General features: G+C 31.3%; 3 protein-coding genes across 7 annotated transcripts in view; all 3 read right to left on the bottom strand.

Annotated features, from left to right (window-relative positions):
* Positions 1-1,343: 1,343 nt before the first annotated feature.
* LOC132718512 (ATP-binding cassette sub-family G member 5-like) lies at positions 1,344-9,612 on the bottom strand. The gene is made up of 9 exons (XM_060702213.1): positions 7,845-9,612; positions 7,151-7,283; positions 6,513-6,782; positions 5,644-5,863; positions 5,132-5,331; positions 4,391-4,529; positions 3,817-4,002; positions 3,107-3,228; positions 1,344-2,026 (listed from the first exon to the last, which is right to left on the bottom strand). Exons 1-9 carry the CDS (start codon positions 8,133-8,135, stop codon positions 1,860-1,862), a joined length of 1,728 nt encoding a protein of 575 aa, XP_060558196.1. The 5' UTR covers positions 8,136-9,612; the 3' UTR covers positions 1,344-1,859.
* A 1,764-nt stretch (positions 9,613-11,376) lies between these two features.
* On the bottom strand, positions 11,377-17,480 carry LOC132718518 (ATP-binding cassette sub-family G member 5-like). The gene is made up of 10 exons (XM_060702221.1): positions 17,022-17,480; positions 16,552-16,784; positions 15,455-15,587; positions 14,761-15,030; positions 14,256-14,475; positions 13,559-13,758; positions 12,877-13,015; positions 12,456-12,641; positions 12,043-12,164; positions 11,377-11,619 (listed from the first exon to the last, which is right to left on the bottom strand). The coding sequence occupies exons 1-10, from the start codon at positions 17,350-17,352 to the stop codon at positions 11,453-11,455; spliced, it is 2,001 nt and encodes a 666-aa protein (XP_060558204.1). The 5' UTR covers positions 17,353-17,480; the 3' UTR covers positions 11,377-11,452.
* A 2,093-nt stretch (positions 17,481-19,573) lies between these two features.
* LOC132718520 (ATP-binding cassette sub-family G member 5-like) overlaps positions 19,574-21,177 on the bottom strand; it is a 31,727-nt gene continuing 30,123 nt past the window's right edge. For all 5 annotated transcript variants that reach the window (XM_060702229.1, XM_060702226.1, XM_060702228.1 and 2 more), the window contains exons 11-13: positions 20,754-20,939; positions 20,259-20,380; positions 19,574-19,892 (exon numbers count right to left, since the gene is read on the bottom strand). In XM_060702229.1, the coding sequence (XP_060558212.1) occupies positions 19,729-19,892; positions 20,259-20,380; positions 20,754-20,939 (472 nt within the window). In that variant the 3' untranslated portion in view covers positions 19,574-19,728. The remainder of the gene's footprint in view (positions 19,893-20,258; positions 20,381-20,753; positions 20,940-21,177) is intronic.

Here is a 21,177-nt window from a genome sequence, read left to right on the forward strand (position 1 = left end):
TCAATGTGATACATTCATATATACTTTTGTAATCAGTGTTATTGTAAACAGGACAAAGATAACTTCTATTGTTAATATGTAGAAAATACACTATGTATTACAACCGTATTACTTTATTTGAATATAATAGGAAATTAATTGAAGTATGACTGTCTTACATTCGTTATAATGACATACTTTCAACAGTGTATTTTCACGCAAAGCATTTTGAATGATATTTAAGCTAGCGTGGACGTACAGCAATTTATAACCACTCTAATCTTGTATTTGTGAGAAATACTCACAAATAAATGTGTTTGTTAAAATGCATTCGTTACTGTGACAGGCAATTATGATTCTGGAATCAATGTCGTTTTAACTTCCACAACATACAAACTTTTATACCTGATAACATTGTGCCCTTTTTATGTATGTAGGGTCAGCTAGTTTTTTAATGGATAACAACAGGGGTTATATAGAGGGCATTATTAATTTTAATAAAGGGTTACGTAATCGCTGCGCAGATTTTACAAAGTCCATTTATTTGGCTGTAAAACGAAATTTCTGACTGCTTACATTTTTTATTTTCAGTTTGCAGTCGTTTTATTAGTATTGTTAGTATTTTTAGAAATTGTTTCCTGGTCGCATTCTGTTTTTGTGTTGCATTATGATATAGTAAAATGTACACACAAATTGAGACCTCATGGCTTTATAATTGATCAAGTTATCATCATTTAAGATAAAGAACCTTAATCGGCTATATTTCAACATCTTAACGGAATTTGTATTCCTTTGAAATACCCAACGCTAGAAGTAAATAATTTATTTCAATGTGCGAGCGGGTATGTAAATGTGTGTGTGCGCGTGTGTTTTATCGTCACAAAAGTGTACTGTATTTATAAGCCAACTGTTATTTGGACATAATATTTCCCACAGTACTATTTTACTATCATTCAGTCTTGATAAAGGACGAACAAATCACTACAATATAGATACGGAACATTTAAATAAAAATTTACTCCATATAGTACTAACAAAATATGATGTTCACAATGATGTGCTTAATAATGTTATCAATTGTAAAACAGTGGAAACTTTAAAGAACGCCAAAAAAGGCAAAATTGAAATTGTTCCAGGCTCGATTTGATTGTGCCTGCTCAAGGACACTATTGTTTAATAAAAGCTACTGTCCACGGCCCCTAGCACCGGCATATGCAGAATTCAATATTTATTCATAAAATTATCCGCATATGTGTTCAAATGGCGGCTTTCATGGAACCTTAAATTCCATTTGAAAGCACGAATCCCATGTAAAAGAATGCGTTTGTCAAAAAAAAACAAAAAAAACAAGCAGAACAAAATAGAATTGAATTTCGAAACAGGGTCAGAGACTATGAGACGTGCATATAAAAGTATATAAAATGGAACAGTTTATTTTAACAACATTATGATATGTGAGTAATTATACAATATTATAATCATTTCAAGCATTCCACATATGAAAATAAAAAAAGACTTACAAATATCAATACCTTATGTAGCACTCATCAATAAATTAAAAACAACAAAGTAAAATAAATTGTCACAAACATCAAACATCATAAGAACTAAAATAATCTAAAAACGACTTAGTTTGTAAGCAGACTTATTTATTTCAAATTACACTAAACTGGTATGTACAGTTACAACCCAAGAAGAATCTCGATAAATCTGACGTACCACCACCTTTAGCTTACTATCTTTCTAGCTATGCTTTGAGCGAAACTGATGATTTGGTTTTAATGAGATTGCACCATACAAAATCGCGTTACATCACCAACTTTGCTGGTATGAAAACGTAAGCTTTGTAAATTTTTGTAAAATATCATTAAGTAATGAAACTAATGTAAATTTCGTAGTCCAGCTAATTTGAAAACAGTTATAGCAAATATTAGGGTCGCAACAAGATATGCTGCTAAATATCCGAAGTTTTCCGCTATATGCTTGTCTGCATCAGGATAGTACTTGTTAATAAACTCGTTCCCGTTATCTATACAGTTAAGCGTCACTAAAATAGAAAATAACAATAATATATCACACAACAAGGAAACAATGAATCAAATGCAAAGCTATATATCAACGACAAATTGTTTCTGTAAGGACAAATATAAGTTTGATATTTATATATAACGTCAAAACCCATGTATCACATCTAATTTATAATTTAATTTTCTTTAGTATAATCACAACTTCCCATAAAAACATTTTCTTTATATTATGTATCTCATAAAACAAGATGTATTCATGAATACTCAGTACACACTTTTCGAAAAGACTACCATCGTAAAGAATTAACACTGTAATATTTCAAGATGTACTAGACTGAGCCAAGTAAGTATCCTTCTGGTTATCTTATAAAATAGTCAAAGTTCGGCTAATACTGCAAACTTGAAATTGTTGCATTCGGCCTGTTCATGGACGGTGGTAGTTAATGCAAGCTACCAACCACACCCCTAGAACACAACACTAAAACAACAGTAAATTGTATGAAATTGTATGGAATCTAAAACGGTTGTGGACATAAGTCTTTTTATTTCATGCCTTCCAGTGTTTTATTGTAATATATCAGATGATTATATTCTGATAAACCACTAGTGAAATTTATAAAATATAATTTTCACTGTCATAACTAAATGGAATAACAGGCAGAAAAAAATGCCGTCTTGCGTAAATTTTGCTTCTTTAGGAAAAGAAAGTCGATGGCATCATACATAATGTTAAAAATGTAACAAAATTAGAGAAATGTAACAGTCCTATATTTCAAAATTGATAATGTGACGTCATGATGTGATGATGTCAAAAGGGAGAATGCGCGACGTTACGCGGCAAAATCAGTAAAAAAGTACTTAAAATCACTTAAAAAGCATGAAATAAAAAGAAAATTTATTTGTTTTACATATAAGATTGAAATATATTTCATTCGTGAACACCAGCTATTATATTTTCACTCGTGGCTACGCCACTCGTGAAAATATTGCATCTGGTGTTCACTCAGTGAAATTATATTTCAATCTTACATGCAAAACAAACAAATATCCTCTATATCTTGTTATGATAATAGACGATACAGAAATTTCTTTTCACTAACCATTACGATCACAGTCTAGTTGTAGGTCTTTAAACTCGTTTGCTATAAAGATGGCCCCAGCGTATCTATGAATAAGTATATAGCTTAACCACTCCATTGGTTTTACAAGTGTGTCTAATGTCCTGAAAACAAAAATAAGCCATGGCCTCGCATTTTGTATTCAACGTTGTGTAAAATCTAATAAGTATTACAGGTAAATTCCGATGAATATTTACAGAAATTTCCTTGGACCACGTGAAATCTTTATCGTCTATGCGAAATAAATCATAACATTGAAAGGAATTATGACAAAATGTAAACTGTTTTTTTCTTTCATCAGTTCACTCTTTATTTACCCTTTGATGGGTATAATATCACTGTAAAGGTGGTCTACAATTGGCACAATTTCTATAAGTATTTTAAGTATTAAAGTAAACAATAGAACTGTACCTTATGGATATTCTTATACAATATTGCTTGAAAAATGTTAATAACGCTTAAAAGGATTCAGTATGAACATTTTAATATGATAAATAATAATATTCTGTTCTAAAATAATTTATAAATAATACACACACTTTAAATTAAATGTGAAAACAATTTGATAATAAATGTCTTTTAACGTTTTACAATGTTGTTTTGTTTTGTTTTTTTCACAAAAAGAAATGTCCGATCTTAATTTTTTCAGTAACGCGTTTTGGGCTGTTTCCAACGATAAACCAAATACTTACTTAACATATCCTGACGCAATGATTACGGCAGCTGACTGGAGTAAAGCTGCAACACTGTTGGCTAAATTGGGATTCATAAACATTCCAAGACAGGCAACAGTCAATATCTCTCCCCAATAATGCAGCATGAACACCTCGAGCGTAAATATCCCAAACCTATCAGCACTTGGATACATCCCACAAACCCTATAATTATAATGATTATTGTATGTTAGTTAATACCATTACTTCTTCAGTTTGATGCTTATACAATTCCTGCACAATACTAGACAATAATTATCTATTCCCTAAAACTGCCTTCAACATATTTAAACGATCCATTTAGACAGAATGATATTTTTAATTGATAGCGATTCGCAAAAACTACATGTAATAAACCGAATCAGAAGTTGAAAAAAAATATCTAAAAAGACCGTCTAAATCGGCAAAACTGAAAATGTTGCAATCTCGGTTAGATTGAGTCTGTTCATGATAGAGTGTGCATGTTAGAGAATACTAAGAGACGTAATGAACCTTATTTGCACATTCATAAGTACATATATATAGGATAAAACAGTTGTATAGAATAACATACCAGTATATAATACTGCTAAATATGGCACTCGACACAATATTGAAAGGTATGACATGTATGGAGTACGCTATCAAGAATGTCGCAGGTCCATACAATCCGTCTCGACTCTCACGGTAGTATAAATCCCGCAAACATAAAACTGAAGATTAAGAATGCATCATTTAAATAAGTAAATAAAATAAACACATTGTGTAATTCTTTACATTATACAGAATTTATATAAATTCGATTGTGTTGGAAGCAATTAGCTATAGAAATATTTTAAAAATCCGTTCCTTGAACGAACCAATATAAGATGTTAGAGTGTGAATGTTCTAGCACAAGGAAACGAAAGTTTGTTCCCGACAGGGTTTGAACCCCACGGTCAGCAATCCTTAGATGTCTTGTTTGACAAGTTAACCACTAAGCTATGCGAATTATTTTAGGTAAAACTCCACACAAATTATACGAAATTGCATAATGTCAAAAACAAAACCAGCAAAATTAAAATGCTTTCTTGCTCGTTTTTAATTAAGTCTTTTCATGGACGGTAGTGGTTAATACAAGCTGCCATCTAAGCCCCTATCACGGGGTTATGCGTGACAATGGTTGAATTTGGAATACCAATACATGTTCCTTTATAATGTTTCTTACTCGATACATGTGTTTAATGGAAGATTTAGATTGAATAAAACAAGAACAATAAAATAAATATCAAAGAGATTCTTTATGTATTGGTTCGTGTAAGTTTTAGTTACTTACAGAGTGCAATGCTGTTAATGATACCCATGAAGGGAGGACCTGTAGACGCGTTATAGATGAGACCAATACGGTCCTGGATACTTGTCTGGGTGTGTTTAAGCCTTCCCAAGAAAATGATGATGAACACCATAAACAACGGAAGTAAAAAGATACGGGCAAAGTAGTCTTTCCGATCTCTAAAGACGTTAGTATACATTCGGCTGCAAAATTTAACCAAAAACATAAATAGAAACATAATCATAAAACGGGTTTTTGAAATAATTTTTTATTTATTTTTTGTTGTATAATAGGAATGATAATACTTAGTCAACAGATTTATTGTGAAATATTTCTTTTTATGTTTGTGAATTAGTTTAAGTTCCACATGACTTGTTGTCTTATTTCATTTTTGCATAATAATAATAAGTTATAAGATGCTTTTTACATCATTATCCTAAACAATTAATATTGTATTCTTAACAGGAAAGTTGATGGAATTATAACAGAAACAACAAACTAAAAATGTACTTTACCCAACAAGTGTCAGAAGCACCCTTAAATAGCTTGGTCCGCTACTATATGCTTTGCCATTTTTGGACTTGCGAACATAAATTCCAGTTATAGCTTCACTAATATTGTGAAGAGTTTGTTGGTGAATTTGCGAGTTCTGAAAAGCTTCAACTAGACTTTCTACACGTTTCGTACTTTCACATTGCCTTTCCAAATCTCGACGATCTATGCTTGAAACATCGACTACAAGAAATACAAGTATCAAGATGACCATTAAATATGTAGGAGAAATTAAAATTCCTGATGTAAGACTGATTTTGTAGAAAATAATGTATAATTTGTTTTAAGTTGCAAATGCGTGCTTTTTATATGTAGTTTACATTGTAGGTCTTCCTTTACCAATAAAGCTGAAACAAAACCAACCAACCAACAAAATCAAAACTTGTAATGTATAGTTACCTCACTTGTAACTTTGGACTTATTCATTAAAAAGTAACTTGGTTTCATCATGATGACAAATGAATCGGCAGAGACATATTTTAATCCCTGCTAGACAAAAGCAATAACTGTTTGTGTCATTTGCTTCGGCATTATTGGATATTTTGTCCGGAAAAAAAATAATGTTAATTGATAATAATATAGTTATTTACACGTTCAAACTCTCCAGTAACATTTCAAGCAGACCTCATTGAACTATGATATCAATATTTGAATTAAGGACATCAACGGAATTTTTTATCTTGGATATTTCAATAGATAGATATTACTATTTTCCGTTGAATAAATTAATATAAATTTGCATATCTCTCCATAAATATCAGTCTATGTTAACATTTACACTAATTAAACTGTTTAATATATTGAACATTACATTAATGTCCATTTAACTTACCATATCTGTCTAAAGGGTTTGTATATCTATCACAAGGATAACCAAGGGCTGTAAAATAAGGAACCATCTCTTTGGCAGGTCCACAATACACCATCTGTCCCTTTGACATGATTCCAATCTGATCAAACATGTGGAATATATCTGAACTAGGTTGATGGATTGTTAAGAGTACAATTTTCCCTTGTTTAGCGAGATCACGAAGATTTCTAACCAGGTAACGAGCAGTGTAGCTGTCCAAACCTGATGTAGGTTCGTCCAACAAAACCATATCTGTTTGTCAAAAAATGGAATGTTATATCAACATATTAAGCAATATTTGAGAAGTTCGGAAATATCATTAGTGTATTACTTCGAATACTTACCTAAATGTTATATTGTGTTACAGATCTTTTTTCATCCAAAACATATTATTAACGTGTAAAACACTTACATCATAAGAACATACATCATAAATTTAGATAATCGTATCTTAATAAAATAAGGGAAGAAACCGATCGGTCAAACAATAGCTCATATATATGTAACTTCAAGGGTTTTTTTATATAGAAAGTCATCGGTTAAACGAGAGTTTATATGTATTTAAGTTAAATATATTCATAAGAAGGTCGTAATACAATGTAGTGTACAATGATTAATACCTGGATCTTTAAGCAACTGTATTGCTATGGTAACTCGTCTTTGCTCTCCCCCTGAGATTCCACGAATTATACTACTTCCTATTCTTGAGTCAGCAACATCTTTCAAACCCATTTGTTGTATTACATTTGAAACCTAAAAGAAATAACTCTCTACATCCTTCACTGCGGACTTTAACCCTTAACCTTTTGAAATATGTTTTATAAACTTGTGAATCTCTCATTGTTTGGAATTGTCAATTTAACAGGTGACTTAAGCTAATAATTTCGGTCCCAGTAAATCAAGGGTTAATTGAAACATACTCATTTCTGTATCTATTACGAAATTTCTTACATTCTCTTACTCTTAGGTTCCATTTATTCAAAGTCGTCTACAAAATTCGGCTTCGTTTTACCTATGATGCCATGTTTTATGTCGTAATTAATTCAATAGTGTTACAAAGAAATTGATACAAGCGGTAAATTGAAGCAGGTGTAAAATGTCAATATTTTAATCAAATAGCGTTTTTAAACTTGCTAACACGCTAACTAAGTGCTAAGGAATTTGACAGTCCTCTTTTGAATATCAATGATATTATGATATCTGTTTTTTAAAGAAAACTCTTTTTGTATTTACTTTGTTGTTTTAATATATGTCTATCTAACAAGACATTCGTATATATTCATCTTTATTTCAGTCTTAAAGAAGTAATTTTACCTTCCGTTCAATATCATCTGTTGTTACATGTCCTGGTAATTTCAGCTTTGCAGTGTATCTTAACGTTTCTCTAACAGTTAAGTTAGGTAACAGCCTATCAGCCTGCATAACATACGTAGCATATTGTTGGATGACATCCCGAGTACATTTAACGTTGTTAAGATATACCTGGCCACTGACGTCTCCGGTGGACCGACTAGATATTACATCCAGCAGTGAGGTCTTACCCGATCCTAAAAATATAACGAAGGTCAAGAGATCACCAAATATTTTACATTTACTGGTCAGCATGTATTTATACGCCAGTTCATATCAGCAAAAAAATCATCTGTATGATAAATGGTTTTGATAATTTGCGCATATGTGAATAAATACAAACTGGTTTGAATGGAAAGTTACATGTTCAAACAAAAAAAGTAACATGCCTGAATTGCCTAGAATCGCCGTAATTTCTCCTGCTTTAACTTGTAAAGAAACATCCTGAAGAACAATTTTCCGTCTAGTTTTTCTAAAACACGCTCCTGTCCACCAAGGTCCGATCCATTCTTTTACAACGTAAAATACATTTGATATATTTAGTGATGAGTTCAGTACAGGTATGTCAGTAATTGGCGATACTTTATCATCTCTTCTTTCATAGAACATCCCGTTTGCTTTTGAGAAGCCATTGTGATATGAACAAGATGTGGAACCGTAGCTACCAAGGTTATTTGACTGTATCAGTTTTGCGTCCATGATAAGTTTTATTTATAAAGAATTCTCAATGAATACAACATATATATAAAGCACGTGATAAGTGATCAGCTACCTATCAAACCTAATAACAACTATACAAGTTATATCCAATTTTTAATTAATATGCATTTTTATTTCATTTATACTGAATTTAAAAACTTCAGTACGCACTATTGAACTTTACTCAATTTAAACGTAAGTGATCAACTTATACATAAATACATATTATCTACATTTTGTAGGTGAAGCGTTTATCAGTCTGACCAGATTGCAAACTATTAAATCACATTTGCATTTCATTGTCATATCACTGAAGGACACACTACTAGGATGACTATCATTGATTATATACCAAGCGTCATCAAAAATAAACATAACACATTTGTTCATATTCAAAATTACGAAACGGGACATTTTCTTTTAAAAGGTGTGTTCTTTTCTTATAGAGATATACGATCTTAGTAATTTGTTGTTGTTTTTTTTTTCATATATATTTAAGGCCAAGAATGTTTTAATTGTTATTTTTCAAACTCCTTCATTTTTGGTGTCCTGTTAAGTTTCCAAAATAGCTAAACATAGGTTTTTTGCTAGAGGTATAGTGGCTTTGAATTCTGTTTCAAAGTCAGAATACTATATTGTATTTTGTTTACATTACCAAAAAAGAATTCATTCATCTCAAATTTCTTTAGGAGAAAAGGTACACAAACACTAAAACTACTATTTAAACGTTAAAAAACTCAAGTGTGCCATTTTAAAATAGGAAAAATAAATCAATTCTGAGGGAAATGCTCCTTTAAACTTAGAGTTGATATAAACAAATACTTATATGTGTACACCAAATCTTTAATGCTTACATGCAGAACTATGTTCAATATTTTTATGTCCCCGCCATATAATGGCTGAGCATATAGTGTTTCCCTGTTCCGTCATTCCGTCCTTCCGTCATTCCCTAATTCTGTCATTCCGTCATCATCAGTTTCCGTTCATTATCTTGGTAACGGTTGCACACATTCAACTCAAATTTGGCATATATATATATATATATATATATATATATATATATATATATATATATATATATATATATATATATATATATATATATATATGTGTGTGTGTGTGTGTGTGTGTGTGTGTGTGTGTGTGTGTGTCATGAGAAAATACAGGTCAAGTTCGTATTTGGTAATGGTTTGATGATTTTTAGCAGAGTTATGTCCCTTTTACTTTGAAAATAATATGAAATTTAATTTTCAGTTTCCGCTCATTATCTCCCCAACGGTCTTACACATTCAACTCAAACTTGACATATGGATATGTCATGAAAAAATACAGGTCAAGTTCAAATTTGGTCATGGTTCGATGCTTCTTGGTAGAGTAATACCCCTTTTACTTTGAAAATAATATGAAATTTTCAGTTTCCGTTCATTATCTCCCCAACAGTATTACACATTCAACTCAAATTTGACGTATGGATATGTTAAAGAAATGCGCAGGCCAAGTTCGAATTTGGTTCCATGATTTTTTGCAGAGCGATGCCCCTTTCACTTTGAAAATAATATGAAATTTTCAGTTTCTGTTCATTATCTCCCCAACAGTGTTACATATTCAACATAAATTTGACATATGGATATGTCAACGGAATGACATATTAAATTAAAGATATGGATAAGAATGCATTGGTCAATTTCCAATTTGGTCATGGTTTGATGATAGCTGACAGAGTCATCCCTCTTGAACTTTGAAAAAAAAATCAGAAATTTTAAGTTTCAGTTCATTATCTCCCCAATGGTTGTACACATTTAACTCAAATTTGACATATAGATACATCTTAGGAATAAGCAGTTCAAGTTTGAATTTGGTCGTGATTCAATGATTTTGGACAAAGTTATCTCCCTTGAATGTTAGAAAAGTTTTAAATTTTCAGTTTCAGCACTCATACTTTTGTGGAAATGTATGTAGCCATTAATTTGGCTAGAAATATGCAATATGCAATTTACAAAATGTTAACAATGAATAGTTTTAAGGGCTTTGAACTTAAAATGAAAAAAAATAATTTGTGCAAACAAATTTGGAACTAAATATTATAACATCTGAAATTTTGGCTACATGCGGGGGCATCAGTGGCGTGACGACACATTTCTAGTTCTGTATGAAGAAGATTATGGTAAAAGTTAAGTATGAATATTTTATAAGTCATTTTAGATTATAAGGACAGGACTGGATTTTTTTCATTTTTCGTGATTTTATGCCATGTCTATGATGTAAATCTTTACTTATAACTAATGTGCAAAATTTCAGATTTTTCAATAGGTGCAAACTAACGTTAAATCAAAAAGCTTAGAATCGTACTAAATATCGATTTTCTAATTGATTCTGAGTATATCCTTCTCATATCTTTATTATAAGTGCTCGGTTTGTTTTATGTACACTTTTCAAATTTTATGTTTTATGCTTTCGGACCTCAGTGAAGTTCCTTTAACTGGAGTTCAAATCATTTAATCGAAACATACCTTCAAGTTAGCCTGGTCAAGTGAATTTAAATGATATATAAGCAGGTAAATATTATCCTATTCAATTTGCCACAACTTCCGTCAAAAACAATGTTGAGCGTATAGAGAATATAATTTTCTGCATTAGCTCTAACTATTCATATACATGTGTACTCTTAAATTATGACACTTATCCACGTGATTGTGGATGGTTCGGTATGTAATGCAAAACATAACACTGTCAACGTAAACTAGGTTTTTTTTTTTCATCGAAGCAATAACATTTTGTTATATGAAAACTTCAGAAAACAGCAAAACAACATCTTTAAGAACTTCCAAAGACTTGTGTAGATTATTGCAATTTGCACCCATTTAAATAGTCGTTCAGTGAAGATTTCTCAGTCCTCCGGCTTTAAAAGCTAGCATTGCAAGTATCAATGTTCCAACAGCATATGCTCCAACTGCACCGAAATTCCGTGCAAGATGGTCATCGGCTCCAGGATAGTATGCGTCGATATATAAATTACCATTTGGAATACAAACTGCAGTCTCTGTTCATGTTATGAAAAATAAATGATTACAACATAATAATTTAGATGTCATATGTATTAATGAATCTTATGAATGTTAGCCACTTGTTATGCTTCTTTAATTTTCTTTATGACAACGCAGTATTCTTAATTAAATTGTCATTAATATGCATAGAAGTAGATCGTATGGAATGGGCAGCTGATATAAATTAATGCAGCTAGGAATTTTTATAAAGTGTTGTAACATTAATGTCTTTGTAGCATAATGTAATAATACTACAAGAACAAGAACAATGAGATTACTTATTTAGATAAAACCTAAAAATCATGGAAGTCAGAGATAGATTGAACATATTTATGACCGTGGAAAGGTCAATATTACTCATGACCCTTATGCAATTATCGTTATTATGTGCCTCACATTCAGGTATTGAAAAGACTCACCATTTAAATTACAATCAAGTTCTAGATCACGAAATTCGTTGGCAACTAGAATTTCACCATTGTATTTATGTAGCAGAATCCAACTCAACCACTTGAAAGGTTTAATTAAAGACGCGGTGTTCCTGAAGATAAACACAGAATCATTTTTACAGAAAGTAACATTTTTTCTACATGTTCAGATATTTTCTTCAAACAAGTTACTTGGGGCATTCTTTTTTATATTTAAGGCAGATTTATACACTAACTGTAAACATTTTTCTAATATTAACGGTTTGTCAATCACCATTATAACATTTAATCTTTTAAAACAAATATTCAGTTTAGCTCAACTTGACAATGAAAAGAAATTAGCATAATGTCACTTAAAACAATACAGTCCATTGTACAACATGGATGGAAAAAAATATAATTACTTTAGAAATCCCGATGCAATAACTACTGTTGCTGCCTGCAGCAACGCAGATACACTGTTAGCCAAATTGGCATTCATAAATATCCCTAGACAAGCTATCGTCAGCATTTCTCCCCAGTATTGTAGGATGAATACATCCAGGGTGTACAGAGCAAATCTGTCAAATCCCGGATGCATGCCTGTTACCCTGTATTGAGAGAGAAAATTAAAATAATTCTGTGCCGAATATGACTTATTAATTACATTTAACTATTACTGTGATTTACTTTCGTATTAAATGTTACATTAAAAACATGATGAAAAAGAAATTCTTCTATAGATTATTATATCTTTTTAAGTGCATGTATGATATTGTCTTTGTATATTTATAACTGAGTCTCCATTATGTAAACAAAACTTAAAAAACATCAAAGGATAAATACCAGTAAACGATACTGCTGAAAATGATGCTTGATACAATGTGGAATGGTATTATATGAATGGTATACGCCAATAAGAAAGTGATTATTCCATATAACCCGTCACGACTTTCCCGGTAATAAAGGTTCCGCAAACATGAAACTGAAAAGTAATTTTATATGCAGTGAAATGATCTGATCGACTAGAATACTAATTAGTGGTGACACTTACAAAGTTGTTCTGTAAGCTAACGACATAATTTGACAATATCACAATAATGGGGAAGTAACTGGATCCGAAATATAAACAAGATTTGAACTAGTATGATCCCTTTATGAAATACAATAAGTAATACTGAAAGACTATCACATTAAAAAAAGCTATCGCTATGCAGATAAAAGACTCTCAATGACAAAGTATATTTTGTCTTTGTCCTACTTTTTCGTCCAATGAGAAGACCTAAATTTAAAAATTTCTGAGCGTCTATTTTCCAAAACTGTCACCAATAGCGTTGCGTGTTTCTGGGTTAAAAACGCGCGAAATATGAACAGTACGCCAACAATTGAAACGGTAGACGCTTATAATAAAAAATGTATAAAACAGCCATCTACTAAGTCGCTCCCTGTGAGCTGTTTAAATTGTTGTTTTTTTTTATTAGCGTCAAACTTTTTAAAAATTTATTCATAGGAACAATGGTATATTTACATAGTGCTATACTGTTTATTATTCCCATGAATGGTGGTACCGTAGACGACTGATACAATAAGCCAACACGGTCCTGAATGCTTGACTGGGTGTGTTTCAATCGTCCAAGAAAGATTAAAATGAAAACAACAAAGAGTGGCAACAGAAACAGTCTTGCAAAATAGTCCTTTCTGTCCCGAAATAGATTTGTGTTCATTCGACTGAAGAATAAGAAAGAGAAATTACTTAGTATCCAAAGTGTTCAGATATAAGATTGATGTTACCAACAGATAAACAGAGAAGATATTTCTTCTTGATACTTCTGCAACATATCAGCATAGTAATATTGAGTGCTGTTAAATCAATGATAAATAAGATATATGATATATCAGTTTTACATTATATTGTTTTTACACACGTATTTAGATTTTAAATGTCCAGAGCTGCCAAAAGACGCTGTCTGCTTGTACTTCTTTGAGAAAACATAAAACTTTTTAAATATAAAAGTATTAATTTATAAAATGATTTCTTTTTTCTCCATACTGTAACTTTTATATCTTAATGCATGACGTATAAATTGGTAAGACTACCTCTTAAATATGGATTGAAAATATCTCATTAATTAACAATATAAAGACATCTGATTGCTAAGAATACTGACATGTAGTAAAGTTATAATTGTAGCTCAAAAGAACCCAAGATTGTATATGCTTTCTACCTGAGGAGCGTCACTAATACTCTAAAATAGCCCGGGCCCTTTTGTTTCTTGATACCATAACTTGAGCTTGCCGAAACAGGTCTTGAAGACTCATTTCTGATGTTTTGTACCGTAGTAAGATGCAATGCTGAGTTCTGGAAAGCTTCAACCAGACTAGAAACACGTTTCGTACTTTCATGTTCTTTTTCTTTATCTCTTCTATCTATACTTGCCACATCAACTGTATGATCATATTCACCAATACAATAATATAATCTGTACTATGTTAATATACATTTTAATACAAGCTTGATGCTGTTTTAAAATAGAAGATACATTTTAATCTAGATATATAAATATTTTTAATTCATTTTATGTGTAAGAATATTCGTATATTTGTAATAGCCGATAAAAGGGCGTGCATAATGGTATATATCATTAAATTCCAAAGCAAACTTTAGCAGTCATACTGTTATTGATTTGAGATATATCCAAATATTTGGCATATAATTTCTCTTTAACTTACCATATCTGTCTAAGGGGTTTGTATATCTATCACAAGGATAACCAAGGGCTGTGAAATAAGGAACCATCTCTTTGGCAGGTCCACAATACACCATCTGTCCCTTTGACATGATTCCAATCTGATCAAACATGTGAAAGATATCTGAACTAGGTTGGTGGATTGTTAACAAGACAACTTTACCCTGTAGAGCTAAATCACGGAGATTTGTGACCAGGTAGCGAGCTGTGTAGCTGTCTAGACCAGAGGTTGGTTCGTCAAGGAGTATCATGTCTGTAACAGAAGGCTTATAATTATACAGAAGAAACAGAAGATGTTTTATTTTTTCTAATTTATCTAAATTTATTATCTACAGGGAATCTTCCATTTTTTATATTGATGACAATTAAGATAGTATAGGGAGAGCTAAGTTCGTGGAATGAAGCTCTGAACAACATCCAACCTCGTTGCAACTATGTAAAGACCTCATAGCCGTCTTATTCATAGAAAAAAATATGTCGGCAGGTTATGACCTAACAATGCAGTAAAGCCGGTTTGAGCAATTATCATACCTTGGACAAAATCAAAGAATTTTGTTTCTAAAATAGCGGATAGCAATGGAATTATTTTTAATGACAAAAAGTTTGTAACAAAACCTCAAACATTTACGTACATATAAATATTTTCTCGGAGAATTGTACAATACAAAATTATTTACCTGGATCTTTAAGTAACTGTATTGCTATGGTAACTCGTCTTTGCTCTCCTCCTGAGATTCCACGGATGATACTACTTCCTATCCTTGAGTCAGCAACATCTTTCAAACCCATTTGAATAATTACTTGTGATACCTGTAAATAAAAAACGTGTTCTTGAATTGTATCGTCGCAAGAAGATAAAATCCACTCCACGTATGTAAACAGCCTTTCTGAGAGTCTTATGACCAAATAAGGTTTATTTTTTATTTTGGTATTTTGTGACATCCCTAATTATATATTCAGTTTACTCTTTTATGTAATTATTTGCGCCTATTCTCCAATAACCCATAGATTATATAAGTTACCTTTTGAGTTATTTGATGAGACAGGACTATTTTGCAAGTTAAATATGTGTATGCATTCCACATATATTTGTTTCCTCAGAGAATCTAATGCATTGTATAGAGTGTTAAAGCTGTTAAACATGTTTGAGATATGTTAAAATTTCATAGACTATAACCTAAACTTATACAATTACACTTCTTTATTTTTGTCTGTAAATTGTCTTCAACATACATTTACACCGTACTAATTTCTTTAAAGACACAAATAAAACCGTTTTCGGTCCAATTAATGGCGATTTGATGCCGTCCTGCATCGCTTCTGGTCGGATGTGTGCCTTATACTGACTAAGATTTGTTGTAATATTTCTAATCGTTTAAGATAAATAATAATGTTCAACTTGATAACTTGATGAGATTATAGTCTGCGTTGTTTTGAACTATCCTCTTATCAAAATGTTTGAAATAAAGAAGTAAAAATGAAGATGTAACATAATTATAAACTGAAAAATTGAAATGATTTGTTCACAAGGTACTATGAATAGTTTATCACATTTTTTAAACTACACACACATTTCCGACAATCAAAATATGGAAACACCTAATTTAGTTTGTGAAAAACAAACATTCCTGAACTCCAAGTTAGTGAAGTATTATTCTAATTTAACCATTCCTTAAGTAATTCTTGTACGTTTGTTATCATAAAAACATAAACATACATTAGCAAGATTGAACTGGATTAAATATAATCATAATCATTGGTTGTTTTGGTTTACCTGTTTGTCTATCTCTTTTGATGTTTTGTTTCCCGGTAATTTTAGTCGGGCAGTGTAGCGTAATGTTTCTCGTACTGTAAGATTCGGTAACAAACGATCAGCTTGCATGACGTAGGTAGCACGCTGCTGGATGACGTCACGGGTACATTTAACGTTGTTGAAACATACATTACCGACAACCGAGCCAGATGATCTGCACGATATAATATCCAAAAGCGAAGTCTTTCCTGACCCTGAAAGTTAATACCAAAATACACATGATTGTAATTGTTATGATATCTTCTACATTCACGTCTTGAATATATGTAATTATTTAAGTCGATATTTAAGAAAGTTTGTTCCTTTTAAAAATAAATCGTCATAGAGAATTATTATGTTTGTCCTATATTTATTATGTACTTAATGGTACAATGATAGATTGAGTACCATTCAGACATTTCACTTTAGTATTAGGTCTTACAGCTACATACCCGAATTTCCTAGAATCGCTGTTATTTCTCCAGATTTGACCTGTAATGAAATGTTTTGAAGAACAGTTTTTCGTCGCGTTTTTCTGAAACATGCTCCATTCCACCATGGCCCAACATATTCCCTTACAACATAAGTCACATCAGATATATTTAGCGTAGAAGGTGACTCTTCTGGGGATAACGATACTTCAGAAAAGTCATTCACAGGTGAAACTTTATTCGATTTAGGATTAAAGCTCAAGCTATGTGTATTTTGAAATGTTGTCTCGCTAGTGTATGAAATAGATCCATAAGTGTTTCCTTGTCCGTTTGTGTTCAGTCGTAAATCCATGTTCCTTTTTACCTCCCTTAAAGTTGTCAAACTGTGAAGTGCCTTTAACAGAATCAATCGATGATCCTAAATTCTATTTTAGGGTATTTATATGAAATGACCTTCATTTTGTCTATCTTGTTTACATTTTTGTTTTAAATTACGATATGCGATAACGCTTGAACCTATTCTACTTAATGTACACGGAGATAACAGTTCGTACAAATGTACTCTATTTGAAATATATCAGTCAAACGATTTAGGATAAGAAGGTAGGACATCCTAAATAAAACCTTTGACAACTGTGGCAGAGATTCTTTATCTTAGTCGTCTAGAGCGTTTTGTTCCTGTAGTTTTGAGTTCCAACTCCATAGAAAACACAATTTCTCGTTAGATACATAAGTACCTGTGAGTTTAACAATTTGATATATTATTTCAAGCTTTACCCACTCCTTGATATTGTTTTAAAATGGGAGAGTATCTTTATCTTTAAGACATATCTTATACTTATTACAAACATAAAGATAGGGCGCGTGGTTATTAAAGGTACTAATTGCGATTACTGTATATATTTTCCAACTAGTGAAAAATGCATTTGACAATTGAATCTTTGGCTTTCTGATACCTTTGCATCTTTCTGCTACGAATTTCTAAATGTTGATTAGAGGTCTTGTGCATTTCTACACCAAGTATGCATCTATTGATTGTGGTTTGACCTTTATTATAATCACTGACTTAAAATATTCTCCTAGTATTTAATTAAGTTAGCTGTCCTGGATCTGTTGCGTAGGCATTCATGTGACTTGTCATTGAAGTATCAACACTCATTTTATCATATGTAATGATGGGACATCAGATAACTAATGAATTGTTGTCTGGCTACTGACTGGTTGTCTGATATAAAATCACAGTCATCAATGTTTTAATGATGTATACACTGATAATTATCTAATATAGCATATTGAGATAGAGGTAAAATGATGTATCGTACTAGAGTTTAAGAGTGGACTGGCAAGATTTTTGCACGGTCAATAATATTTGCTTTGCTGTACTTGATTTAATTAGTTTATCGCAATCTTTGTCTAGACAATATGAAATTATGATAGAAATGATATTGTACACCAACCTGTCATAACCGGGACACTCTATAATTGGTACACTTAAGTCATAAAAGCATATTAAAAGCGATTGTTATACTTATAATGTACTCCTTTTGTATGCTTTGTTTTGTTCATGAAATTGCCAGTAAGTAACAAAGCATGTTCTCTGTCTTAAATCAAGAACGTCATGAAACGAGAATTCGAATATCCAATCGAAGTCGGATTTTTCTTTTGGAAATTTTGCTTTCTTGTCATAATTTTGCAGCCATCATTGGCCATTTTGCCTTTTGTAAGGGTTCAATAAGAACAATTTATTTATACTCTTATCCATTTCAGATTTAGCTTAGGTTTGGGTTTTTTGAGGATATGAATGCTTATTTAAACATATCAATTGGAAATAAAATTTATATTTTAAACTCTTTTTTTTATTCATCTTTTGGACAAAAAAATAGCAACAAAATCACATTATTTATACAAGTTATTCATACAAAAATGAATCTTTGGTAGTACATATATAAGAAATCAATTTACTTTGCACTACATAAAGAAAGTCATTAAAACCATGGCAACAACGCAAGGTTTCCTTCTCGTTTCCTTAAGTAGCATGCGAAAGGGAATTCAAAAAAGATTTTCAACAACAAATAATAAGATAAAGTAATTGCCTTAAAGGTATGAATTTCATTATAGTACGAACAAAACACATTAATTCACTTATAAATCAATGTTAGCTTAAGAAATTGTTTTCACTCTCAAAGAGATGTTTTAAAAACTTGATTCTTTGGAGACCGAGTCAGTTTGTTTCGTATTAAATTGTTCACGATTATCTATGCAATTACAATAATAAAATAGCACAAATATACAACAAAATATCAGGCAACTGCAGGGGAAAAGTACATTCAAGTCAACCGAACTATTAAGTTTTGATTAAGTTGTTTTAACTTTGATATGCAGGCATACACTTCAATGTAACTCAATGCTTTCCTGGCAGCCGAATATTTTGAAAAGCTATATAAAAACAACATTTAATGAATAAAAGAATATCACAGTCACCTTATGTAATACTTCAAAACACTATCAAAACACAAATGTTCCTATAACAAAGGTTCACTATAGCTTAAATTAGCTTAAATTAGTTTAAAGTTATCAGTTGCAAATACAGAACATCACAACAGCGATGTCATTTGCCATAAAAATATCTGAGATATTTTAAACAAGAAAGTATATTTTATTTCACGAGTCAATGATAATCTTCACTGTTCATTGCGCCCAACTGTACATTATATTCATCAACAGTAACTCAACTCAAGTTCGGTATTCCACGTAACTTGAATACCACTATGACACATATAAACGTGGCAGTTGTAAATCCTCCTACAGCCCAGAAATTACGTGTCAAATTGTCAACAGCTTCCGGATACACTAATTTCAAAAACGTGTCACCGTTAGGGAAACAAAATGTGCCTGAAAATAATTAAAATGAGACAGTGACTTAAAGTACAAGAATATGATGATTTACTGTATACATTTCTTTTGTAACAAAACATGAGACATTTGAGTCTAAAAGTCTAAGTCTAAATTGCACCTATTATTTCTTTGCAATACTACATGTTTTTGTATTGATTTGAAAAAAGCAAGTCTTAAGAATAATCATTAAAAAATATTGTATCCATCAACAAATCTTTTTCTATTACATATTTTTGCAACACTTTCAAAGCATAATTAAAACATATATAGATGAACAAAGTCTACTTCTAGATACTTATACTAAATTGAATTTATAAAGAAATAATCAGGTTATCTTTTACAATTTGACAAGACTTATCTCACCATTTTTACCACACGAGAGATCCAAATCATGGAATTCGTTTGCTGCAAGAATTTCTCCGGCGTACTTGAAGATATTCCCCCAAGCTATCCATTGAAAGATTGGTATCATTTTGTCCAAATTTCTAAAATGAAGGACAGAATAATAGTTATTTACTACTGACTCATTAAAAACGTTATTGGTATTCGATAATAGTCGTCAAAGTATCTTAAATGAACGACAATCCGACCAATCTGTATATAATAATAAAATATAAGAATGGTAGATATTGAGTTTGTCCATATACGAGTGTACATGTATCTTGTAATGAATTCAGGCAGTAAAATAAACAGATAATTGTGAATGCAACATTACAAAATATTTTATTTCAACTGATGAACAACATATTTATATCATTAATATCGTCTTTTTTATCGTAGCATGTTCATATGATTTTAAAATTACAAATTCGTACATTTGGCAGAAATATTGCAGAAAAAAGCTTCAAACATAAACACCTTAAGAATCCTGACGCCATCAGTCCTGAAGCAGACAATATCAAACCGGAAGTGCTTGTTGCCAAGACAGGGTTCATGAAAGCACCCATCACTAGCACACACATTATTTCACCGAAGAAGTTCAGGAAGAATATTAGAGAAGAGAAGTGTATAAACTTTTCTGTCAATGGCTGTAGTCCAGTAACCCTGAAAACATAATAATGTGATAACATTTTAATGTCGATTAGAATGTTGGTGTTAAAGCGCTTGAAGAACTCACAAATGATTCATTCACTTCAACAGAATCGTAATATTAATTAGTTAAACATGCTCAATATATGTATATAAAAAGAATAAGAAAAAAATTGTATAACAGTGGCTACTATTCACAGATTATATAATACATGTGTTATCATGGCCGTTCACAATATCATTTATTTTATAC

This window comes from Ruditapes philippinarum, unplaced genomic scaffold, assembly GCF_026571515.1.
Source record: "Ruditapes philippinarum isolate M1 unplaced genomic scaffold, ASM2657151v2 ctg386_1_1_1_1, whole genome shotgun sequence".
In the NCBI taxonomy this organism is placed as follows: Eukaryota; Metazoa; Mollusca; class Bivalvia; order Venerida; family Veneridae; genus Ruditapes; species Ruditapes philippinarum.